The following is a 27527-nucleotide window of genomic DNA, read 5'->3' as shown; positions in this document are numbered from 1 at the left end:
TGACGTAGCGGCATCACCCCCACTGTGGCGCATCGCACCGGGCAACCCCCCTGTGGAGCGACCGCGTTGGCCACATCACCCCCCCGTGCGGCGGCTGCATCACAAAGTCCCGGTCCCCCATGCGGTGGCCTCATCACAAAGTGTCTCCCCCCCCCCTGTGGGGCAGGTGAACGCCGGGGCGCTCCGGTAGCTTGCACCGGCCCTGCCTGTCTCTCATTCCTTTTTTACCCAAAAATGTCACAGTGTAATGTGGGTTAGGTGAAATTAGGGAGATTGCTAGACTAATGAGGGAGAGAGGGAGATTGCTGTTATTTCAGGGAGTCTCCTGCAGAATGCAGTAGGGTAGGCAGCTATGATGTGTTATTAGTGCCCTCTGTGTATGCCCCTTTATACCAGTCTGCTACAGGCTGAATGTAAGTAATTGGGGGCTTACAGCACAGACAAGCAACTATTTTACTCATCCGAGCAATTAAAGCTTTCTGTTAAAGAAAACAATTCCTTGTAAGTGGAACATTTTTAATTATATACATTTACTTTTACGATCTTATAAAGTGTCTATAATTGTGGTCCAAAAATCAAGCTGAAGCAGGAACATCTGTATTCTATTAAGTGTACTGGCCTACACTGCAGCGATTCATGTACGGATGCTGGGCTTTACAGGTTATTGGCAAAATGTTTGGTTCCTGAGACGATTAAATAAAACATATTTAAAATTAGATTTATTTTGTACAAATGTTTCTTTTCTACACATGCTAATATACATTCATTATTTCCCTGAAAGATGGCTTCCGACACAAGCCTGTGAATTTTACAGTTCTAATCTGGAGCAAATAGCTAAACAAAGTAGTAAAAGATTGCCAAAGTGCTCTATTTATTTTGGCTGCTGAGTTAACCCCAGGCCGTAGGTTTTGGCTTGAGGTTGTGGTGGAAGTTCTAGTTAAAGGGAGAGGAGGTTTTTCCAATTTCTTACTGAAATACTAAGTATAAATGTTTGAATCTAGTAACACTATGCAAGCTTAAAATAAATTAATGGTATGCGTGCGTAAAGCCTTGTACACATGCATTGATTTTTCCCGATTGTCGATTCGATTTTGCTTATAGAAGCAAAATCGAATGCTTTTTGTGTCACTTTCGATCTACATTCGATTCGATGTGCGCTTGCGTTTTCACAAAATCGAACAGAAAAATCTACTGTGCAGTGGCAAGTGATGCATCCTACAAAATTGCAGGCATCAGCTCATGGATAAATGAAGTGGTACTTATGTATTATCACGGCGCCCCCGATTTCCATCGCAGGGCATTGTATGATGAAAAATCGCGTCGCATCGCATGCGATATAATCGCATGCGATTCGATTCAACGTGATTTTACCTGATTTCTAATTGTACAGGCACCCAGATGCCTTATTACCATGTTAAATGCCCCCCAGACCCGATTTTTAATTGTATACCCACCCTCATGGGTCATGAGTATGTGAAATGACCCCCCATTGTTAACACCACCCCACTATGAATGCCAATCCGAAGTGTGGCAAGCGGCGGCGGTACGTGTCCTCCGACCTTTTCATACCCCCACTATCCACGTCGGCATGGAGTTGATTTTAAAAAGTGTGGCGAGCCCGAAGCGTGGCGAGCGTACGCGTATACCTGTGAAGTAATGCACGTCCCCTCGCGGGGCTCGCCACGCTTCGGGCTCGGTGGTGAGCTGCGCTCGCCACACTCTATAAATTCAACTCTACGCCGACGTGGATAGTGGGGGTATGAAAAGGTCGGAGGACACGTACCGCCGCCCCTCGCGGCCTCGCTGCGCTCTCCACGCTTCGGGTTGGCGTTGATAGTGGGGGGCCGTTAACAATGTGGGGGCATTTTACATATTTATTACCCATCAGGGTGGGTATACAATTAAAATCGGGTCTGGGGGTGCCATTTAACATGGGACTCAATGGGAAATCGCGTCGCATGGCATGGCATGCCATTGTAATGACATGCGATGTGATCCGATTTTAAAATTGTATACTGTAGGCTGAAATCGGGTCCATCGCATGCCATCGCATACCTTAATTAGTGGTATGCGATGCGATGGGCGCCGTGATAATACACAAGTACCAATGAATAATCTAATATAAACTAATATAAGGGGCCGGCTGCATCGAGCATCACATTTTGCATGCGATGCATCCCGCCACTCTCAGCATGTATATAGGTGTTTAGTTACACCGTATGCATGACTGCATTCAGTAAGATCTGTTCTTTGCAATGATGATGCGTTCTGATGGGGGTGCTGTAACGGTTGGATCCCTCTCAGCAGGGAATTGCGATAGAAGCCCACAGCCTTGTAAAGGGCAACAACAACTCTATTCAAAGATGGCATTACCCACTCCATTCAAGCTCTGTAATCTATCGCATTCCAATGTTTGTTGCATACGCGTTATGTGGCCAAACCCCAGTGAACTGATTTACTCTGATTTCAAAGCGGGATCTTATTGGCTATCCCAAATCACATGACAGTTTTTGACAGTTGATAGCCAATAAGATCCTGCTTTGAAATCAGAGTAAATCAGAGTAAATCAAAGCCTGCACATCTCTACACCATATATGGTGTGCTGAGAGATACCTGCGGACTTTTTAAGATGTGATATTGGACATAGAAATAATTTTACATTCAGGGTGCCCTCAGCGCATTAATCTTTCCCTACCTGTATTTGTATAATATATATAGTAGACTGTTGTGTCACTTTTATATATAAAAAGTTCATAACGAGGGGGACCTATACAGCATACACGGTGTCCACCATACTTATCCTACTGGGAGGGTCTGGAAAATCGGTTCCCCCTCCCGGCCCCCCGGAAGGATGGGTTAGACTCCTACATTTAGTGTGCCCCCTCATATCAGCCCTGGACCCCTCCCTCTGACGGTCAAATACGGAATTTGCGGCTCTTTTTTTGGAAGGGTGGGGCTACATGATGCAATCATGTAGCCCCACTCCCTCTCTTAAGAGCCACGAATAGCGACATTTACCGAAATGGGGGCAGGCTTAATGGGGCAGGGCTTAATTGCGACAAGCTGCACAGTCTCCTCTCCGGGCTTCTCCCGGAGAGGAGACCATGAAATTAGGCAAGTATGGTGTACCCCAGATGGTGATGATGCAAAGTAAAGAGGTGGTGTTGCCCATAACAACTACAGTAAATCAGATTTTGCCACTTTTATAGTGCAGCTCTGGACCTGAGGCCCCTGTTCTGCTGTCAAAAATGGAAGAGGGGACATGCGCCAGGTTAAGCTCATGCACAATACACACAACATGCTCAGAGATGGCCCTAGATGTGCTCTTTTCAAATAACCGAGGTAGAGCCAGAGGGTCAAGCCATTAGTGGTCTCTGCCCAAATGTTCATTAAGGTCCTGCATTGGACAGCTCCATCCCTGCATTCATTGCTATACAACCAACTCATATAAGTCATAATCATTGCAAATGGCCATTTTCCTTATACATAACATACACTTTCCTTGGACATAAAATATTATATTAAGCTAATTATCCAGCAAAAAACTTTGCAGATGTGAATTATTGGAATAGCTTGAGACATTTATTTTGGCAGGCTGATTTACATTTTATAGCTTTGTTTTACAATTAAACTTGTGTGGCTTTCAGTGTATTCACTGTGTGGCAGCATTTGGGAAAGATTCCAAGCAAACATAATTAGAGTTATATACACCTGAACTGTCTCCTATTTAAATAATTTATAGCGATACAATGTACTGTATATCTATTAATTAAAATGTATTCTAAGTATTGCTAACTCTTCAAATATTTTTAATATTAAGGGGGATATGAATGAAGCCTTAGAGGGCTATTCAATCCAAGCCGCTATTTCCACCGGGGGAATAGCAGCCCTCTCCTATTCAATGCTGCCATTACCGACAGCATTGAAGGCTGATTCCGACAAAACAAATCCGACTTTAAACAAGTCGGATCAGTTTTTTCAGAAACAGCATAGATGAGCACAGAGAGCAATATTCCCAACATACATATTTATGGATGATTATTGAAGCGGGACTGGCAGTTTCCATAGAACTGAGTAAAGCACTGCATGTGTATAAGTGGCCCTGCTACTGTGGGCATTATGTGTATAAGCGGCACTGCTACTGTATTCATTATATGTATGAGTGGCACTTCAACTGTGTGCATTGTATGTATAAGAGACACTGAAACTGTGGGTATTATTATGTGTAAGGGGCACTACTGTTCCATATAATGTGAATATGGGTGTAATGGAAATTTGATTGTGCTAGTGTGGTGTAATTTGAATTGGTGGTTACTATTGTTTGCCCACACCCTTTCCATCTATGCCCACGCCCTTTTTTTTTTGCACTCCGACTTATGGCAAATAGGGCATACATTTGCAGTGGCCGCCGAACTACCCAGCATAAGCCCTCGATCCATCTAATGGGAGTCATGAGGGAGGAGGCAGGATAATGAGTTCCACCACCTCTCCAGGACCATTGCCCCCACCCCACAGCCTAACCCTAACTCCCTCCACTGGTGCCTAAAGCTAACACCCCCCCCCTCACCCCACAGCCTAACCCTAACTCCCCCCACTGGTGCCTAAAGCTAACACCCCCCTCCCAGCCACAAGCTAGCCAGACCCATTTTCCTATCTATCGAGATGCTGGGGGGCAGTATTCGGCATCCTGAATTCTTGATCCTTCTGAAGATATGGCGCTAGTGTTTAGATGGCAGTTGGGATGCTGGCATTGGTATAGTTAATGCAGGCATTGGTATAGTGAATGCTGGCATCCTGACCGCCGGGATTCTGACTGCACCCTGAATGCGCCTACAATGCTGTGCATGTCGGCCACCACTTTATACATTTGTTCTGTGCCAGACACTAACACCGAGCAGAAGGCAGCGTAAACATAACACGATCCTGAGTTTAGCAGAGTTTATTGCAGTTTGATAAATTAGTGCTACCTCACATTATACATTAGTACATGCAATGACTTCTCTGAGGAATCCCTGTTGATAAATATGTAAGACAACACCATGATATTGGAATAAAAAGCGATTACCACAGCTTCATAAGAAGACTCTTTAAAGCATTGCTATTTGTAATATTAAATTTGTAATATTAATCTGTTTACAAGGGAACTGTCATCCTGTATGTACCCAAATTATGTGTTTGGATTATCATGACCTGCTTTAAATTTGTGGTGAGTGATTGATAGCTTGCTACAAAAGGAACAATTGGGTCCAATCCAGTAATATGACTGATTATAGCTTGTAGAGTAATATTGTCACTTCTGAAGATGTTATGTCTTTGTGTGAGGTACTTGCCAATATGTTTGCCAGGAGAATATGAAGTAATTAATCTTTTTTTTTTTTTGCATCTTTGATGTTATTTAAGGTGAGGTATTCCTTATATGTACCACATTATGAACACCTCTGGAAAGCCATTATTTTTTATGATTTAAAACTGCATATATATGTTCCTCTGGTGGTACCAGCTGCATGTCCTACCATATTTGTGGTGCTGACTAGATGAAAATCAGTAGCTATATATATATATATATATATATATATATGTATTATACTGGAATATCTATTCTTTCTAACACTTCTAGTAGCCATTTATCTTCTGTAATATGGAACACAATAAAGAACAGACATCATTTATCAGCTCCGGGCGGGATGCTCTAACATACGCCGCCCCTTACCACTACCCTCCGCCAGCTACTGCATCGATACTAATTGCATATGCTCTAACACCCAGGAGTCCCTCTGACAGTGCCAGCCAAAGGGCATGCTGGGAGAATCCCCCACACAGTGCTGCAGAGAAAAGCCCATAGGCAAACGCTTGCGATTCCCTCTGCAGCGCTGACCCGGCGTGTGGGCAATAGAGCATGCGTAAATGCAGTAAAAACCCAGATAACAGGGTTTTTTCCACATATTTGCTTTAGAGCATCTCTCCCCCCATGCCATGCAATATTAGAAAGGATATTTGGTATATTTCTCTTCCATATATTTATGGCTTACTAGGCGCTGCCTCCAGGTGACTGGTGCACTTTGTAAGCTTTATTATCTTCTAATCGGCAATCATCAAATATGTGAGATAGGTGAATAAAGTCTGCCCAGAATATTATTCGTCTTGAACGTTTATTACATTATTGATCATGCATACGATATTGTATACTTACATTTTTTTTACATGTTGCCATACATCTTTGTGTACATCAGCTAAGTTTATTAGGGATGTTTGCATTCAATATACCAATGCTGGCATCTGACTACCTCCAGGAGCTTCGAAGAGATCAGGATGGTGACACCGGAATACCGACAGCCGCTATCCCGAGCGTATGTATGCCGTGGTGGGTTAGGGTCAGGCCAGGAAAGGGGGGGTTGTTTAGCCAGTAGTGGGGGGACTTAGGGTTAGGCTGTGTGGGGGAAGGTTAAGGTGTTTCTGTGGGGAGGAGGGGTTAGGGTTAAGCTGTGGGATGGGGGGTAGGTTTCGGCTTTAACAGGGGGAGGGTTACGGTCACCAGGTAAGGTTACGGGAGGGTCATTGCCTCATTTGCTGAATTATCACTTCGAAAAACTGGTCTTTTTACAGAGAAAGTGTGAGACTTTTCTCCTTCTTTGTCACTTTCACCCCTGCAGTGGCTCCGGTCCCAGTGCTGGTGTTGGGATACTTTTACCCTCTAGCTACTCCTACCAACTCCTACCCCCTTACATTCTCTACAGATGAGGCCCCCTGCCAATGTGTGCTCTTACTCCCTGCATCCCATTTACTGTCTGTGCTGTAGCAGGCTGGGGTCAGGAAGTGGGTGACCTGTTTCCTCCCCATCGCTCCCCATGCACTCCCCACTCACTACTGTCACATCACCTATGCATTACTGAGAGCAGACAGATGGGAACAGGTGAGCAATCCTTTTGCAACAGGGTAGATGAAAGCCAGGAGACTCATTCAGCACAGGAGAGGTTACACGATGGCACAAAACGATTTCTTATTTTTATGTCTCCAGCACTACACGATTTGCTGGTAGTAGAGGGGAGAGCACATTACAGTGGGGATAAAATAGGAATGGATCTGACATGATCCCTCTCCTGCAGTTGTAAACATCAGCTGGTGTGGCGATTCAGGGTCTGTACGCCATCTTAGTGATTAGCGTGTACTTACTCCTGCCCTATACTAGGTGCAAAAAATACACATTTCATACATTTTCACTTATTTCCAGATATTTATGCCCACCCACACTTGCATAAACCCTGCCTCACTTAACTGTCTAACTGAGAATTCCCTGTCTCACCCACATTCCGCTTTTTCTGTTGGATTTCTATATGCACTCAAAATCCGAATTACTCCTCATTGTCTCTAATTGTGTGCACCATTTTTTGCACTACAAAATTTATGCAAGATACACTATGCAAACAGCATACATACAGTACAGCATTGCATAAGAACCAAAGTGAGTTGACATATTGTTCATGACGTTTTTGTTAGCCCCATGAGTTTTAAGGAAGCATATTATATCCAGAAGTAAAGTTCATAGAGGGCCCTTTTGAAGTGAATTGTCAAAAGTGTTCATCTGAGTAATATAGATACGTAGTTAATTTCAGTAATGCAAACATCATGATCGCTTAGAAAGTTTGTCCAGTACTCCACAACTGGGTACAATTACAATACAGATGACTGAACAATATAGTTAATTTGTTCCGCTTTGCTAAAAGTTAATGAAAATCTATTCTTCTACCAGTAAAATAATAAAAATTAGAAGAGTTCAAAGACAAAAGTATTTTGTATTATGTTGTACAAAGCCTAAAGGGCTAAGAGCGATATTTTATATGTTCCAGTTTAGCTAGTATGGTATTTAGTGGGCCCCATAACACCATTCTGAAAGGGTCCCAATTGCTTCTAGAGAGTTATCTCTCTCTCTCTCTCTCTCTCTCTCTTCCCTCCTTCCTTCTTCCTCCACCGGAGTCTTTTATAACATTGCTTGTTGGATAATCTAACCCCTTTTTCTGTCATCTATCTCTTCTTTACTGTATTCTTGCTATCACTTCTTACTTATTAGTATTATTTATTACCTTATAGCGCACACATATTCCGCAGCACTTTACAGAGAATTATTTGAACAATCACATCAGTCGCTGCCCCAGTGGGGCTTACAATCTATATTCCCTACCACATGTGTACACACACACACACATATACATTCTAGGGTTAATTTTGTTGGCAGCCATTTAACCTACCAGTATATTTTTGGACCGTGGGAGGAAACCGGAGTGCCCGGAGGAAACCCACACAAACATGGGGAGAATATACAAACTCCACACAGTTAGGGCCATGGTAGGAATGGAACCCATGACCTCAGTGCTGTGAGGAAGTAATGCTAACCAATGCACCATATGTGCTGCACATGCTTATCTCCCTACTTATTTTTTTGGACTGTATATACCAACTACTGCATTATTTGAGGTACAGTTACTTAAGGTGCATACACACTATAAAAAATTTTTGACCAATTTCGTTAAAAGACATTTCCCTTGACCCCAGTGTCCTGGACGAAAGATTTTTTAAGATGTTGATGAAAGATATTGACAACAGACGAAAGACGAAAGATCTAGCTACAGTTTATAAGCTCTTTTTGAAAGATATCGAAATTGAGCTGCATGCACAGTTGTCAAACAACCTTGATAAACATCTGGCGGGTATGTCTTTCGTCGCAAACGCACGGAAAGATATTTTGACCAATTTCATTCAGAATCGCCAAAATGAACAAAATTGGTCAAAAAAGTTGGCCAAAAAAATTGAGTGTGTACAGTATGTACCTTAAGATGGGAGTTTTATTGAAAACTGAATATTGTCCCTAGCAACCAATCAATTTCTAGCTATTATCTTTTAGAACATGCTAAATAAATAAGAAGTAGATTCTGATTGTTTGCTATGAGGAACATCCCATCTTCAATAGAACTCCCATATTAGTAAATTTGGTACTCTTTACCTAGAAGGGCGCCCATCGCGGGCATCGCATGTACCAAAAAATCGCATGCGATGCGACCGACGCGATTACCGCGATTTCCCATAGGGAACAATGTTAAATGTCCCAATTGACCCGATTTTCCATAGGGAACAATGTTAAAAGGCCCACAGAGGCCAAATAGCCACCCTGAAGTGTGAAATGGCCCCCCCAATTGTTAACGCCACCCCACGATCAACGTCAACCCGAAGCGTGGCGAGCGCAGCGGTACGCGTCCTACGACCTTTTCATACCCCCACTATCCACGTCGGCGAGGAGTTGAGAATAGAAAGTGTGGCGAGCGCAGCGAGCCACCGAGCCCGAAGTGTGGCGAGCGCAGCGAGCCCCGCGGACACCTGTGAAGCCCGCGAGGGGACGCGTATACCTGTGAAGGTGTCCGCGTCCCCTCGCGGGGCTCGCTGCGCTCGCCACGCTTTGGGCTCGGTGGCTCGCTGCTCTCGCAACACTTTCTATTCTCAACTCCACGCTGGATAGTGGGGGTATGAAAAGGTCGGAGGACGCGTACCGCTGCGCTCGCCACGCTTCGGGTTGACGTTGATCGTGGGGTGGCGTTAACAATTGGGGGGGCCATTTCACACTTCAGGGTGCCTATTTGGCCTTTGTGAGCCATTTAACATTGTTCCCTATGGAAAATCGGGTCAATTGGGACATTTAACATTGTTCCCTATGGGAAATCGCGGTAATCGCGTCGGTCGCATCGCATGCGATTTTTTGGTCGCATGCGATGCGACCGACGCAATTTTTTCCCTTACGATGCCCAAGATCAAAATCGTGGGCGCCCTTCTAGGTAAAGAGTACCGTAAATGTATCCCTCTTCTCAGGGGCAGATTTAGGGGTGAGGGTGCCCCTAGGCACAACAATAACGTGCCCCCCTACCCCTGCCGCACCTAATTGTATTATTTTTATTGATTACTTATAAGCCCTCATTTGATGATAGCCAATTTAATGGACTAATGAAAATGCCACTAACCAAGCATCCAAGTGCTGCCTCCAAACATGCACCGCCCCTATGAGAAGTTTCCCACTGCCTCTTCACTAATTACCTAAACTTGTCACCTTTTTCCAAATGTACCTACTGTTCATCTAATTTCTGTCTGCTGCACAAATTAACCCTTGTACATTTCTGTCTCTTAAAACTAGCTATTCTATATAGTGGAGGTAAAGTGGGAGGTGATAACGCACCAGCCAATCAACTCCCAACTGTCATATTTAAAACACAGCTTATTGGCATTATCAACTTCCACTTTATCTCCAAATTTTCTCTTCATCAGGCTTAATACATCTGCCCCATTGCTTTATAATCCATATTGTTCCAATAAAGTCATACTAGTAGGTAAATACTGTATCTACTTTTTATACATATTTATTTGATAGATCAGTCTACCAAGTACTGTAACCCATTCTTGCTGTGCATCCAGCAACTACTTTTTGCCTCCATTAATAATACAGATATAATACAGATAATATAACTATTATTGCCTGCGGCCTACTTTTTACTGACCTTCAAAAAATGGCAACATAAGCAGCTGTACAGATTTCACTCTAGACTGTGGGCTACAGGTGGGTAACACATTTGGGATATGGTCACTGGATATGGTTCGTATGAGGTTGCCGGTAATAGATTCCGTATTGTAAAGTCCATGGAGTAAATGTAATAGGGTCCGAGTTGTCGGACGTGAGGCATTTTGGGGGATAATGCAATGGAGCAATATGATTGCTGAGCAATCATATTGTTCAGTGTCCGCTTTTCATCAGCAATTAGAGATGATCGTTGATAAAAAGGAGACCTTGCCGGGGGAAGCCGCAGGTTGGCACAGCTTTAGCCGGGAAGTCGCTGGTCGCAGGAGCATGCCATATCCCCGGCGATTCTTGCTAGAATCGCACAGTGTGTACGAGGCATAATAGTGGGTACTCACCGTTCGATTCCTTTTGTGATTTGATTTCGATTAGATTTGGCCTATTTGACCGGTTCTGAAGTTTTTGCTACTCCTTTTTGATTTTCACAATTTTCCAATCGATTTACTATTTGATGTGCATTCGAATTGCACTATTTGATTTGTTATTCAATTTCAATTCGATCTCACAGTGTTCCTGATCCTTCAGGCAGGAGATTGAAATCGAATCGAATGCAGCAGTTAACTTTAGATTTGCACCAGAGGCGTAACTTTCAGAGGCAATGGAGGCTCCAGCCTCTGGGCTCCAAGCTCTGAAGGGGCACCTGCATGTAAAGCAGCACATGTGGGGTTCACAGTTGGATCCAAGTGTGGCCACTGCTCTTGCAATGGAGCTTTGTTGTGAACCTGTAGTTAATTGGCTGTATACCAGGAGCCCTGCTAACATCTGCAATACTCTGCACCTATTACGGCCCAGTGGCAGCCACTACGCAGCCAGGTGACACCCCCCTTCTCCAAGCATGGCAGTCCGCTTCCAGCATCTGCCATCCGTAGTAGGTGCCGCCCCTAGGCCTGTGCCTGATGGGCCTAGTGATAAATCCAGCACACACCAACAAGACTTTAAAATTGCCAAGGTACACCATCAGTGTCTCACGTAAATAAATAACACACACACACACACACACACACACACACACACACACACACACACAAAGAGGTCCCTACAGTGATAAAACAAACATATTGGCCCCCACAATAGTACACTGGCCCTGACAGTAGTACAGACACAGATGTCCCAACTATAGTACAAACTTATTGGCCCCCTGATAGCGGCAGTAGCCCCAGGCATCTCAGGCAGGCAACAGGCACAACAGTTGAAAAACGCTGCCCTAACCACTAAACTAACACTAATACACTAACCCCAAGTTTTTCCCTCTTAGTACTATAAAACCATTATGCCATACATACTGTACTACACACAAGCCTGGTCTGAAAGAGTGCTAGGGAGTAGTAGGTTTCTGTGAGGTGGCATCAGAATTGTGGGCTTAGGGTGGGATAGGGTACATGCACAGTAATTTGTGTAACGGTACGTTTAGTGTGTGTGACATGTAACGATGCTAAGGAGTCATCACCACAGACTACCTAATTAAATAACCTTGTAATTGATAGATGTCACTATAAGTATAAAGGCAAACAGTCTATCTCCACCGACCATATTTTGTTTATAGTTACACAGTCCATTCCCCACCTACCATAAAAAATAAATCCTGTATAGTGTGTATCTAAGCAGCCGCTAATTAAATTAAAATTACAATGGTCGTGATCAGAGGTGGGCTGGGGGGCACGGTGGTCCCCTCAGCCGCTGCTCAGCTACAGAAAGATATGGAGCAGCATGCAGGGGCTAACAGAAAATGGCTGTCCCCTTAGCAAGCTACAAAAAGATGGCTGCTGTTGACTAATAGGAAGCCAGGTTTCCTATCCCACCAACCCAAAGGGTAAAGAGTGAAAAAGGTGTTGGATCTTATCAGGGTTTTAATGGAAAGAGTAGCAGCATGAAAGGATATCTTTATGTTGCTCCTTGGACCCTAGGAGGGCGCATAGGTTGCCTTGTGGGATATCCGAACCAGAAGAGTTTTGTTGCTTATTACCTGCAGAAATTCATCACATTCTAATGAAGATTTTATAGGCAAAATTGTCAGCATTGATTGCCTGGGGAAGTTGCTGCTGTTTGTCAGCACATCAATGTTTTTATCCTTATGTTCACAGAATGAAAATGAAAATCCCGTATCAGTTGTTTGTTGGATGCTATAGATTCTGATTTATGCTTGGTGTTATATGATTAGGATTTTTTACTTTTGATCTGCTTGAGCTCACATGAGTATATTCATTTCATACTTGCAAGTCTCCCGCATGCTGGCATTTTCTGGGAAAAGTGGGCATGGCAATGTGCTTGATGATACAATTTGTGATGAACTACATTATCTAGCAATGTTTTGCCACATATTTGGTTGTATAATTTATTAATATCAACAATAATTCACGATTAAGAAAAATACAGTATATTTCTTTTCTCTGTACACCTGCGCCGAGAGAGAATCCCCCTTCCTGTCTTCCTTCCGTATTTGAACTTTACCTATAATGTTACCATAAGGATGTCAACATAATGCAAATGTCAACACGCAGCATGCTAACTATCGTTTCGCAGACAGTAAAGAAATGTTGACAATGCATTTTTTGGTGTAAACCTAACCCTTTATACCCCTAACCCTAATGCTAAAGGCATCATTTTTAATTTGTCGACATTGCATATGTCACCATTCTTGTTGATATTATGAATATGATATCATCACTGTATACAATTAAAAGAGATATATAATAGATGTACAGGTGAATCCACCTACGATAGCAGTTGTTGCAGCTCCTTGATAAGATAAACTTCAGAAAGGAGTGTGGTTTCACAAGGAAGGGGTGTGGTCGCACAATGGTACCCCCAATTTAAATTATGCCACCCAGTAGCACAATCTTATTAATATTACAATCAATCAAATATGTAATGGATTGCGAACTCGCACATCAGTGATCAACTCTGAAGCATACACAACACAAAAGATATCTTCAGTGGTATTGCTGTCATAAACATACTTGCCTACTTTTGAAGACTAGATTCAGGGAGATTATAGTTGGTAGTAAAATTTTGCACAGCTCCCCATTGAGGGGGTTAATGCTCCACCCAAAGGTCTGGTTCAATATACAGTATGGAGAGATTGTGAAAAGAGATTGTGAGCGTGGCACCTAGAAGCGTGGGTGTGCACTGCTACATCGGAGAGAAATCTTTTAAAATTACTTATATCCAAGTGTAGATGAGCCCCAAAGCAGTTAGTAAGAGCTACTATACTTGATAACGTGCTGGGAAATAGTGTTGATGATTCAATGTAAATGTATCTCTCATTCCTTTTTTCCCCAAAAATGTAACAGTGTAATGTGGGCTAGGTGAAATGAGGGAGATTGCTAGACTAATGAGGGAGAGAGGGAGATTGCTGTTATTTCAGGGAGTCTCCTGCAGAATGCAGGAGGGTAGGCTACTAAACAAATCTTCCTGCACGTCCAAAAGATAAAACAACAAATGACTAGTGGGAATGCACATCCACATTGTATTAGAAAATTTGGCATTCCACAACCCTGTCGGCTACATAATTTAAAATGGCGTCTAATGTGTACCCAGCTTTAGTGTGACTTTAGCTGGTTACTTTAGTTAGTAAGAAATGCAGAATTCCTGTGCAGAGGAAGTATGGGCAGACTCTATTGTTGCATGTGTCTAAATTACTATGTTTTACAAATGTAAACTATAATCACCATCCTCCCAGTTCCTTTAGCTGCTAAACCTCCAGACACTGTAATAGTGTTGCTGAATAGTCTGTGAAGGTCACACAACTGAAAATGCTGTCTTGTATTAACTCTCCATCATATGATATATTGTTTATTGTTGTTAGATATGTAGGGTGACATTCTATGCTATGCGCTAAATGCGCATGTTTAATTCGCACACCATATCGCCGCAAATCGCCTATTTTCAAATCGCATTTTTCAGCCTAAATGCGCATATTTAATGTGATGCGCATTGGAGGCTGAAAAGTGCGAATAGGGGCGATTTGCGGCGATGTGGTGCGCTGTTTTTAGTCCTGAAAATGTGCGATTTTCATGTGTGAAAATCGCACATTTGCAGGACAGCGCAAGGTGTAAAAAAAAGAACCGAGCGCGGGGTCCCCCGCCTGAGTGTAACCAGCCCCGGGCTCACTGAGCCGGTGCTGGTGACATAAAATCAGGGTCCCCGACAAATAGGGGTCCCCTTGATTTTATGAAACCAGCACCAGACTCAAGGTCCGGCGCTGGTTCCCAAAATACAGGGGACAAAGTGACTAGGGGTCCCCCGTATTTTAGGAACCAGCACCGGACACAACCAGCCAGCAGGGTAATGCCACAGCCGGGGGGAGACTTTTTATACAAGTCCCCCCGGCCAAAGCATTAACCCCCTGGCTGGTCAGCATGGGCAGGGGTCCTGGGGAAGTGGGGACCCCCCCAATGAAGGGGTCCCCCCCCTCCAGGACTTACCAGCCCATGCTGATAGTCCGGGGCTGTCCTCCATGCCCCTGGGCTGTGGGCATGGAGCTGATGCTTTGTGTAAAAAAAAGAATGTAAACTATTGTTTTACACTGGCGAACTATCAGTCCCAGCAAGCCTACCCCGCATGCTGGGACTTGGGGAACCACAAGTCCCAGCATGCGGGGCATTAAAGGGCCCGCTGGCACTTGTAGTTCTGCAGTGTAAAAAATAGTGCACAAAATCACACTGACACCCTGTGAAATAAAACTTTAATACACACAAAACACACTGATACTTACCTACCTTGAGCCCGTAGGTCGGTCCCTGGATCCTGGATTCGTCCTCCGGGGCTCCAGGGCAGAAGAGTCCGGTTCCGGGGCCTTGGTCCTGGTTCCGGGGCTGGTCCTGGGGTTCCGGGGCTCCTGGCGTGAAGAATCCGGGGTCCGGGATCCGTGGTAGTCCAGAGGGGTACCTAAGGAGGAAAATCCTACTCACCTGCTCCCCGGCGGCGACCTCCGGTGACAGCGCTGCTCCCGAATGGTACCCGGCTTCAAGGAGTTGGTCCGGCGCTGAGATGTTGCCTCCTCGCCGTCTGTGAACAGAATGATTTCTCGGCCAATCAGGAGCCGAGAAAGTCGGCTCCTGATTGGCCAGAAATCATTCTGAATATAGACGCCGACGGAGTAACATCTCTGCTCTGGATGCGCTGTGCAAATGCGCATAGCATTAAATAAGCGACTTGTATACTTTTCTGTGCGCAAACATCTGGATGCGATAAAAATGCGAATTAATCTCGCATTTTTATTCACCAGACCTTTACGCACAAAATATGCGATTTCAGCCCCTGTGCGCATCCCATTAAATCGGCGATTTAATGGGAAAATGCGATAGCGCCATTTTGTGGTCTAATTACCGCAAAATCGCGCTAATCGCAGAGCATAGAATGTCACCCATATTCTTTTCCCTTGCTGCCAGTACTAAACTAGTTTATATTTCAAAGCAAAATTGTCTCAACAGAACGTGTTGTAACATTTTTATATCATAGTTAGGAGCTTTCCCAGCAGGGAAGTACACAGGCAGAGATTACCATCAGTGTCAATTACACTTGGCACAGGGTTTACCTAGATATAAACAACACTTGTCATTACTAGCCCTGCCCACCCAAAGGCCTTGTAATGGTTACAGTATTTCACAATGTATTCTAAATTTGCATTTCACTGGATTTGTAGTTTATATAAATAGAATTGGGATGGAGAAAGGTGATTCATTCTTTGGGGCGTCTTGGAGTATTTTGGGGGAACACTTCCAAATGCCACTGGTGAAACAATTTGCTCATCTCCACACACCCACAATGTTTCCTCTAACATTATAAAGGATATTATTCACCTGTCTCTCTGGCAACCTGCAATACTATTGGATAATAGCACATTATTTATTTCCCATTAACGTTCATTACTTTTATTGATTACCAAGCAACCAGCCAATAATACAGTCTTCTAGACCTGCCAAAAGGGAATATTATGGTCCTGCTTGTGTAACGTACTGCGTGACATACCTGTCCTGGTAAGATGTCCTGCTATAGAAATGTGATCAAGAATAAGTTTTCTTAATCTTACAGTTAGGGCCGGAATGTGCTGATGATATACGGAAATGTTTAGAGAATATTCCCAGAGCTATCATATCTTCCAATGTCAGGGTTTCAGTGGGAGGGGTCGATCCTATTGGGTGCGGATGATTCGCGAGTGCGAATCATCACGGCACCGGGTGCATTTTCCAGCGGGCTGAAATCCATAGGAGTGTGAGCAATTTTAAGCAAATTCGGCCCAGTGAAGGGTGCGAGATCGGGCTGAATCAGGGGCCGTTTCCAGCATTTAAACACATGAAAATGGCCCCCGAATGGCACCTCGCACCCTTCAGACCTAATAGGATCGACCCCACAGAGTCCTGATTTGATGGCTCTGCCTCTGTCCTGTCATTATGACCAAGACTGCATTGTTCAATTTATTTACCCCCATTCAGAGACGCACACATGCCATTTTGCTACTCTAAGGGGAAAATTTGCTAAAATGAGAGTTCTATTTCGCATGTAATGTTGCTAGAATAAATAAGAAGTAGATTCTGATTGGTTGCCCATAGCAACATCCCATGTGGGAGCAACCATGGTGGCCACCAGGGTTAAAATTCCTGGGGCATGGCTCCCGGGATTTTGGCCGAAGACCTATCCACACCAGCACTACACATGGGTTGTTTACGGCGCCAACCTGGGAAAAAAGGCTGGTGTGAATTGGGTATTACTTCAAGATCATTGCATATGAGCAGTTGCAAAAAAAATGCATAGAATATAGCATCCATCTCTGATCAGGCCCACATTCAGTGCACACAAGTGTTTTGCTGCTGTTAATATTGCACCTACAGTAACGGTTGTGTTATTTTTTGTTTTTGTAAAGTAAGTAAAGCTGTGATTGGCTGCAAGATGGTGTGGCAGGATAGTATCTTAGATTTGTGAATTGACCACAAGTTGGTTTTAGCTTCAATGTTGCTGTTCCAAGGATGTCACACAGAGAAAGGAAACTGGATGCAATAGGTGCCACAGCAAAGGCTATGCATAAAACATAGATGTCCAGGAGAAGGCTCAGGGGGCTGGCGCATCATGCTATGGGCATAGCGGGGGGAAGCAGTGATGCAGGTGTGGGCATTTCCACAAAATTGCATCACCGTGGCCCCACCCCTGCTACACAATGCTGAGTTATGGGCATTGTAGGACATTGGGCATGGCCACAATGACATGGTATGTGGGTATTACTGGCCGGCAGACTTACCCACCCTTCCTCTCGGACATTCCCTGAGAGTGGGCCAGAATGGCATAAGAGGATGCTTTAGCTTTTTCTATGAGATGTTGAATAAATTAATTACTGTCTGTAACTTGTATCGGCAATGTGTCCACAGTACATTAATCCATGACTCATGCAGACTTGTTTCTTCAGCATTAAAATGTAAACTTCAATATTTTTGGTTACAGGAGCAGCTGGAAAACCCTGTATTACTTGGCTACTACTGACTACATGTTATTTTTCTAATGTCAATCCTTACAGTGCATTAACATCATTCATTGTAACTGGCTTTATTTTTCCATCGCTTACAACAATGCTATGAATAATCATGCTAACTAAGCTGTACTCAGCTATAAAAACGTACAGTACAGCATTACAGCGGCTGCTATTACCAATGGAAAATGCATGTAGTTAATTTATAGAGCTTCTACATTATAATTGGATCAGAAAGTCTTTTAAGAATCACCAAACCCAAGACCTTTTGCCTCCTGTATAATCTGTTTCATTCTCTAAAAATGAAAAGTGATAATGTTGATCATAGCAACATCAAATCCAGGGTTGCCTATCCTCCCGGAATGGCCGAGAGTGTCCTGGGAATTGGCTCCTCCTAACGGCCCCACGGAAAAGGGGGCAAGCCTCTTGGAAAGCTGTCAGTCTCTCGCACCTCCCCCCTGCTAGACAGCTTAGTGCAAACTAGAGAATATTTCGGACGATTTGGCTGGTTCCGATGGTTTGAAATGACAAACCATTCAAAGTGTCCAGTGTGTGTGCACTATGTCACTGACAATGCACGCTCCCGTGCCTCAATTGCGACATTCTTTGTCCTCTGTTCATGCATGATGGTGGACATCGCAAGCGAGGGCAATGCTGCCGAATACATCATGGCCAACACAAGCGATCCATCTCTGCCGGCACTAGCAAGTGTGTATGCACTCCCCTGACGTGTTCCTTCACACGCAATCTTGCTGGGTACCCAGCATTACTGTAATCCATGATACTTTATTAGGATCTATAGCAATTATAATATATTGTAAGATTCTGCACATGGCAAATAATATACATCATTAAAAGATAAGTCGTAATTGTTTACAAATGTTAAGCCATAAACTAAATAAACTTAAAATACATATGAACTAATGCTGTAATCAAACATATCTGCTCTTGTTTAATGGCCCCCTAAGTGCACTTAGTAACCCAAAAAAATATGCTTCTCACATTAATATCACTTGCTGTCTCATCCTTAACTTTGTTTGTTTTTTTGCTATTTCCATTTTTTTGTTCTTTATTTTAGGATCGGGACATTCACCACTAGAAGATGATGAGGATGCTTATGCGCGCTCTAGATATCGCTACCCAGGTGAAGGCTTAGCTTATTCTGCAGGCTGTGTATGAAAGCCATAAAACTACCCCCAGCTTCACTAAGACTTGCCTAATATTGCAGCAACTTTAGAATCATTCAAATGTGCTGATCATTGTGGTAACGGTGGTCTGTTCCATGTACTGTATGATTTTACATGACCTTTACATTTTTATGATCTCATTGATTTATTCAGATGTTTTAAAAGACAACGTTTCCTTGGGTTACTCTTATTATCTCAGGTTATTTGGTTTTCTTCACAAATCTACAGTAGTGCAGAAAAATTGTATCAAGTACTTAATTTTAGCCTTTGATTGCAAATAATACTGTTCTCAACCAAACAGGAAACTTCTCATTATAATTATTATTATAATTAGTTATATGGCGCCACAAGGGATACACAGCGCCCAATTACAGAGTACATAAGTGAACAAGCAAAACAGTGACTTACAGCTGATACAGTAGAGGACAAGTACAGGGTACATAAACCTAGCTGCATCAGCAGAGGACACTGGAATAAGTATCAATGTGGCATAAACCGTAGGATTTGGTGCCATCAACGATGGTTTAAGTAAGAGAAGGAAAAGCACATGAGGGACGAGGGCCCTGCTCGTTAGAGATTACATTCTAAAGGGGAGGGGCAGAGAGACAGGGGTTACACAGATGCCGTAGAAATGAGCAACAGTGAATTGGTGAAGAAATGGGTTTTGAGTGTCCATTAGAAGTTTTGTAGAGCGGTGCAGAGAGAGGTACAGAGTTCCAGAGGTAGGGAGCAGCTCAGCAGCACATTCTGTGCTATAATTTATGTTGTGTACTGTCTCACACAATGCAGGATAGGATAGTGGACTTTCATAGGGAATGATTCTGGGAGATGCAGTGCTTGATAGTTCAGTCCTGTACCGCAGGGATGTCAAAATATGTATTTTAATAGTAGAGAAGGGTGGCAAAGAAAGCAGGATAACACAACATAATAACCAGTACCTTTCTAGTTGTGTCTCCTCTGTTGAAGGAAGATGTTAGAATCAAACATCCATCAACACAATGCAATGGCTAAAGCAAACGCAAGTCTAGAATAATACCGCCTCTCCCCATCTGCCTTCCTTCCAGCTGAATAATCACCACCTGGGCACTTACTGTACATGCATTCAGGCTAATGGAGGCCTCAGATGCTTTTATAGTAATAAGCAGCAATTTGTGTATCTAGACATCATGGAGAAGTAATCCCCCCCCCCCCCCCCCCCCCTAAAGAGAGTTGTGCAACTAAATCATAACAGACACAAGTATAACATTTGCTAATAAACTGTTTTATTCTTTTGCACCTGGTAACAAATTTTCACCAAGAAAAGAGCCTCTTCTGTGCTGGAACTGACAGCACGCTGTACCTGCGACATTTACTTCTGTTCATTGAGTTTTCCAGTATTTTTTTATTTGTAGAAGAAAGATTGCATCACAGAGCAATTTTACAGTAAAAGAAATACATCTATGTATACACACATTAATTTAAAAAAGTGTTGAGTTTCACAGTAATACGGGATATGGGTTATTATTCTGGTTCACTCGCAAAAGGCAAATTCCTTCTCAAATGGACAAAACCATGTGCACTGCAGATGTAATATGTGCAGAGATATTTAGATTTGGGTGAGTTATTTTGTTTCTGTGCAAGGTAAATACTAACTGCTTTATTTTTACACTGCAAAATAGATCTCACTTTGAAGTGAAACTCCACCCAAATCTAACTCTCTCTGCACGTTACATCTGCCCCACCTGCAGTGCACATGGTTTTATCCATTTGAGAAGGAATTTGCCTTTGCTAGTGAACCAGAATAAGGGCTATGTTGTGTTTCATAATGAGAGAAGGTGTGGAAGAAACATTAGCCCTTATTCTAGTTGACTCGGACGGATGCGTATTCTCGGACGGCCACCGAGTGTTCTTAGCCCCGCCTACCGTATGGTTCGCTCACACCGTCCAAATGCGGTAAGACGCCGAGCGAACAGGCCGCGAGTGGATGTTTCATGTGAACAACTCCCCCATCTGTGGGAACCTCCCCCATCCTCCGATGGTCGCCAACCATCGAATGATGGACCAGGCAGCTCTGAGTGCTCTAGACCACTCGGACATTTCTCCGTGCGAAAGAAGGGATATAGGTGGGCATCTGGCATCCGGTCATGTCAGCTGTCCGCCCCCCCCCCCCCCACGTGCGTCATGGCCGGATTACTATACGTACGCCCATTGTTTTCATGGGAACACCCATGAAACGTGGGGCGTACACATATGGTAATGAGCCCAAACAGCCCTTCACGCCCCTCTCCACCCCCTGCTCGGATTGTTCCGACCAATCGTTTTCTGTAAGGATTCACGCGGTATTCGGACGTGCGTGGCATTCGCACATACGCAGAAACGCCTCTGCACATGCGCAAGCACAATACATCGGTCGTCCGACCGTACACGCAGCCGTCCGACTCAATCAGAATAAGGGCCATTATGTGGAAGAGCCATCAATCTGTGGCATCCTAAAAAGAATGATGTCCTGAACCTAAGCTGTTTTCCCCTTAAATGAGGCTCAGAATTGTCTGTTCCATAACATTCCATATTTCTCTCTGCAAGCCAGATGTGCATCACTTCTGATTTACTGGCTCCAGTAATTTGGCAAACACTCTGAGAAACAATAAGAGCTACTTTGATTACTGGTTCAACCCTGATCAAAGCAATATTTATAGTAACATTTATAGTCATATAGTCATCATAACCTTAAATAACATACAGTATATCCATTCTATGCATCCTAAATAATGTTTGCATATAAAGGAAAATGTCATTCAATAAGCTAACATTGGGTAACATTGGGCCTGGTAACATTGGGCCTGCACGGTGCATCGGAATTCGCATGTTGGTGGGGGTTTGCACATAGAGCGAATGCCTTCGGTGAGGAGGAAACATCCAGCGTTTTATGGGCATGCCCATAAAAACACTAGTCATACCCCTGCAAACGCAGGTGTGCCCATGCATCCTCGGGGTGGGTGGCTGATGTCACATGACTTTAATGCCCGCCCCAATACAGCAAAAAAAAAATGGCCATCTAAAAATTAAGTATACATTTACTTTTCAGACCGAAGGATGGAAAAAATCATTAGACGGTGAGCAATTATCGAGTGATTTCTCCTCATTGTAAGCGTACACATCCGCTAGAATGCTAGTGCGTGGATTCGCTTGGCTGGGAGGGCCTGCAATTGGCGGGGCAGCGTTTACCTGCTCACTAGGCAGCGAATATGTGCAGCCTAGCGAGCAGGTCTGAATCAGGTCCATTGTCTTTTGTACAGAGAAAATGATCGCTTTTGATTGTTACTCTGTTTTTCCATTTTAGGGAAGTCTTGTTTTGCCACCAGCTGAATTTCACCTAGTAATATTATTGGGCAGCTTTTTCTATGTTATGCAATGATATAAAACTCAGATTGGAGGAAATAGATGAACAATCTGTCCACCAATGATCGGAATAAAATGCATGTTGAAATTACCAATTTGCCAATCCCAATAAATTTTGGGTCGTAATCGGTGAATTAAGGATTTCTAACATCCTGGATTTCCCCAATCCCCTGACCCTGGCATCAGAATAACGGGGAATTGCTCTGATACTCCCCTGATTTAATGGCCTCTTTACAGCAGAAGTATGCAACTTGCAACCCTCAATATGCTGCAGAACAATGAGGCCCAGCATATCCTGCCAGGCCTTGCCAGTCTATATGTTCAGCATCTTCTATTGATGGTCATGTAACATAGTACAGTAGTTTAGGTTGAAAAAAGACTTTCCTTCTAAGGGTGCAAAATCTTCTCTCCTCCAAACTGAGTGAATGCCCTTGTGTCCTATTATCTGATCTCAGAGTAAATAGACTGCCTCAGATCAATGTACTGGCCCCTGATATATTTGAACATGTTAAGAATGTCTCCCCTTAAATAATATAGAGACAGTTGGGCACCATTTGTTAATAAGGATGCAGATTATTATAATAAAACAGTACAAATAGCTCAATTAAAATATTCTATTCTATTGATTCAATTTGTTATATATATATATATATATATATATTCAATATTTAGATTTCACAGATCTTCCACCCCAAATAATATTGCAAATGTACTCTCATCACAACTTAAGGTATGATTGCTAGTGATTATATGCACATGGGTAAAAGTACTGGTATTTTGTTTGTAAGGGATCTATTCATAAAGCAGTAAAATCAGTGTAGAAGAGGGCCAATGGAGGCATTGTTTATGGCAACCAATCAGCTTCTAGCTATAATTTTATAGAATGAACTTGAAAAATGTTGCATTAAAGCTGATTGGGTTCCATGGGCAACTTCTCTACTGGATCACTTTTCCTCTCTTTTCAATGCTTTTGTGAGTTTTCTTATATGCCTGCCTTATTATGAAAAATAAAAATCTTCAAACTAAAAAACATTCCAGTTTTAGATGTGTTTCATTCTCCTAATTAATGTATAATAACAGTACATTTGATATCAGAAAATCACTACCTTCATGTTTTATTGTATAACGTAGTTTACATTTGTAAAGACTGGAAGGTTTATTGTCACTACAGATGCGCCATGGTGCTCTCCAATCAAAGTGAAAAATGGCCATGCCACCTGCACCAGTCCTTCCCGATCCTATTATAAAACTGTGAAAGGGACGCGATGCAACATATATTGTCAGAAAGGCTATGAGCTAAGTGGCGCATCTCAGGTTCTCTGCCAGCCGGATAAACGCTGGTCTGGCAAGTATGTATGCAAGCGTAAGTATCTATATTTGCCTTTTATTTTCTAATAGCCATATACTGTAGCTGTAATTCCCTGACAATTGGAGAAAATAACTATCTGACTGAGGGCAGTATTCAATGAGAAAAGTTCTCCGTGTTTTGTGGAGAACTTGTGCTTTGTTCGCCTTGGACGGAGCATTTTGCTCTCCAAAAGCGAGCAACCCTATTCAATGTGAAATGTTCTCCGTCTTTCTAAGTGACTTTCTCCGTGTCTCTCCGTGTAGCAATTCTCCATCTTTTGATGGAGAGCTGGAATGTGAATTTTTAAACTAAAAGGTTTTTTTAAGAAATTTTGGTGTCAAAAAATCAGTTTTTTTTTTCTGTGAAGGGGCATGCTATTTTTATTCATGTGCTTATAGCACATGAATATATATTTAATTTAAAAAAATATATATTTTTTTAAATTTTTTTTTTTTTTTTTTTTTACACAGTGCAGCCAGCAGGGGGCCGGAGCGCTCGAGCCGCTCATTAGATATTCATATATTCACTGCACCCGAACGTAACTATGCACAAACGGGTGCAGTGAATACTGGGTCCCCCGCTGGCTATAGGGGGGTGCAGCCTGGGTCCTGGAGAGCCCCCCTCCCCTCCAGAGTCCTCTGGAGCAGCCAGGGAGACTTTAATCTCTCTGGCTGCTTCCGGCTCCCTGAAAGCTCCCTGCTCCCTGCAGGGGTTAAGACTCTCCGCGAGTGGCGGAGAGCATCAGCCACATTGAATAGAGGGAGCAGGAGTGGCAGAGAGCCCTCCGGAACACGGAGAGTGCATGGAGAGCGAAATAAAACGCTCTCCATGCACGGAGAACTTTTTCATTGAATACTGCCCTGAGCCTGAGTCCTTTAATTGTGGCTTTTAGCATGGACACTTCAGTTTCAGTGCTGCTCCAAGTTCGCTACGTCAAGTAACAGAGATTTAGCAAAGCTTGGAGAGAGATAAAGTACCCATAAGCTCCTTACAGCCATGTTACACTGGAGTGGCAGACATTCGTTCCAACATCGGAATGAAAGTCTTTGAGCCCAGAGCCTATGTACTCATTACAATGAGTTTTACGAAAGATGGAACAATCTTGTTTTATCCTTCATGTGCCTAAACAAGGTCACTAGCAATATAGCTAGGTTTGATGTGCAGCACGAACCTAGCATCCATTGCTAGTGACCACAGAAGTGTGCAATCACCTATATGCACTAAGTGATGTAGGTAATGTGTTAGCAAACGGCAAATCAGCCTGCCATGCGTCGCTCCAGTGTGTACTCAGCTTTAGATACTTGGGGTTCAATATAGTATTCCGACTGCCGGAACACCCTGACAGTCCAAATCCCAGGCCGCTTTCATCTCATTGGACAGTAACTCAACAGTCAGAATTCAATGTTCCGGCTGTCGAGTGTCGGAAAGTCCATGGATTGGCGAAGAGGGTTGCGGATTGTAGAAAAAATGCCTGTGAATTTGACAATACGCTATTTCTGACTTTAAAAAAAGTCTGATCTGACACCCTTCAGTGCTGTCATTAACGGAAACATTGAATAGGTGAGTGCCGGTATTTTCTCTATCGGCACATATTGAATACCCCCCTTAGTATTCCCCAAGCTTTGATAACTCTCCATCATAGTGTTTATTGCCGATGAGTTCCAATATGCAATGCCCATACGCGAAATGCCTTTCTAATAATTGGGAAATGCACTGTTTTACAATATGTACAACTCACAAGTATTTTGCTTTTTCTTGTAAAATGTAGAAAAAAGATGTCCCCCTCTCACAATGCCAGTACATGGAGGATTCAAATGCTCAGATGGTGCATACTTTAACTCCAGATGTGAATATTACTGCTCACCTGGGTTCCAGCTGAAAGGGGAAAGAATTGTAACTTGTTTGGATAGCAAGACCTGGACTGGAAGACCAGCAACTTGTGTGGGTAAGTTAATCTTAAGTTTCTACATCGTTTTATTGTTTGTTGCAATAATAACATAATATCATATTCCAAGGAAATCTGAATAATGCTAATTAGCACTACAGTTTGGCCTCCATTATTAAAAATGACCCCTATGTAATAAACCCTGAAAAGCAAAGCTTTTCAGAGTTTGGCCACATTGGATTACACTATCTTCAGATGGTACAAGCCGCTTTAAGCCTATGGAAGCATTGTAGCAGGACAGGGATATTCTTACCGCCTCTTGATTCTTTCGTCTGGTGACGGCTCTGATCATGTAAGCTGACATTGGGAGCATGTGCATTTTCAGAGTCCCCTGGAGCAGTGCCCAATTGAAGGTGCCCATACACGGTCTGTTTAACGGATCCGTTCGGGGCTTAAATAGTACGCATCGCATGCCTTGTGCATGCAGTGTGCATGCAATGCAATGTGATGAACAGCTAGTACAAAAAGTATGTGCAGCACATACTTTTTGTACTGTACGATGAGATGCGCGGGAGCGCGCATCTCATAGTACAGAGCGGACGGTCCGGGAACGGACCATCTATGGGCAGCTTTAGTCCTGTGGAGTCCCCTAGGCAGTTGAAATCTTAAGGGCCTCCCTCACATATTATATCCTAATGTTTTTAGTTTTACTGACCAAGAGTCTATGATCTGGAGATTGTAATGTGAATTGCCAAATGCGGTCCCCGTGGCTCAGCATCAATGGTTAAATCTGGATATGGATATTCTTAAAACCTGAACCGTTGGAGTGCCTCGAGGGCTGCATTTGGGAACCTCGGGTTCATGTACTTTCATTTGTTAATAGATACATTACATTAATACAGTATTTTCCGTATACTTCCTTTGAGTTGATGATTTTTTTTCTATCTTTTGGAAACAAGTTAAGAATTTTTGTATGTAAATTTCTTAAAAGATCAAAGCAATATTATTTTGATCTATTGTCACGGAGCCCCTTAAAAGATACTTGGCAGATAGGCCAGTGCCTGCACTATCTATTATGTAATAGACAAGAGGAGACTTTAACAAATATGAAAACCTCCTCCAAAATGCTGTGTAAGGGACAGCGGTTATCACTACTACTGTCCCTGTGGGATTCCCTATGTACCGAGTGGGGATATTTTAATATAAAATGTAAATATCTGTGTAATGGGAAGTTTATAATTGTGGCAGTGCAGCAATTATTAATATATATATATAGGCCCCAAAATCACATATAATTTTCATCAGAAAGTCATACTGTTCTCTGACAGGTAGTTTATAAAAAAAGCAATGTTAATTCACATAAAATAAGAAACATTGATACAAACTTAAGCCCCATATACATGGGGTGATTAGTAGCACCAGCACAATAGTTATCAATAGTTGTACCCATAAGTTTACATACCATAGCAGAATTTGTGATTTTCTGGCCATTTGTCAGAGAATATGAATGATCACTCACAAACTTTTCTTTCACTCATGGTTAGTGGTTGGGTGAAGCCATTTATTGTCAAACAACTGTGCTTACTCTTTTTTAAATCATAATAACAACAGAAACTACCCAAATGACCCTGATCAAAAGTTTACATAACCCAGTTCTTAAT

The 27527-nt window shown here is 43.0% G+C and overlaps 1 protein-coding gene across 3 annotated transcripts in view; it reads left to right on the top strand.

The window, feature by feature from the left end:
* SRPX (sushi repeat containing protein X-linked) overlaps positions 1-27527 on the top strand; it is an 86941-nt gene that overhangs the window by 36434 nt on the left and 22980 nt on the right. For 2 of the 3 annotated variants that reach the window (XM_083172607.1, XM_083172606.1), the window contains exons 2-4: positions 19147-19212; positions 23805-23996; positions 25750-25926. In XM_083172607.1, coding sequence (XP_083028733.1) covers positions 19147-19212; positions 23805-23996; positions 25750-25926 — 435 coding nt within the window. The remainder of the gene's footprint in view (positions 1-19146; positions 19213-23804; positions 23997-25749; positions 25927-27527) is intronic. The other variant, XM_083172609.1, reaches the window with a different exon arrangement.

This window comes from Crinia signifera, chromosome 2 (assembly GCF_055691185.1).
Source record: "Crinia signifera chromosome 2, ASM5569118v1, whole genome shotgun sequence".
Taxonomy (NCBI): Eukaryota; Metazoa; Chordata; class Amphibia; order Anura; family Myobatrachidae; genus Crinia; species Crinia signifera.
The sequence above is the reverse complement of the archived record's forward strand: the minus strand, read 5'-3'. Positions and strand labels throughout refer to the sequence as shown.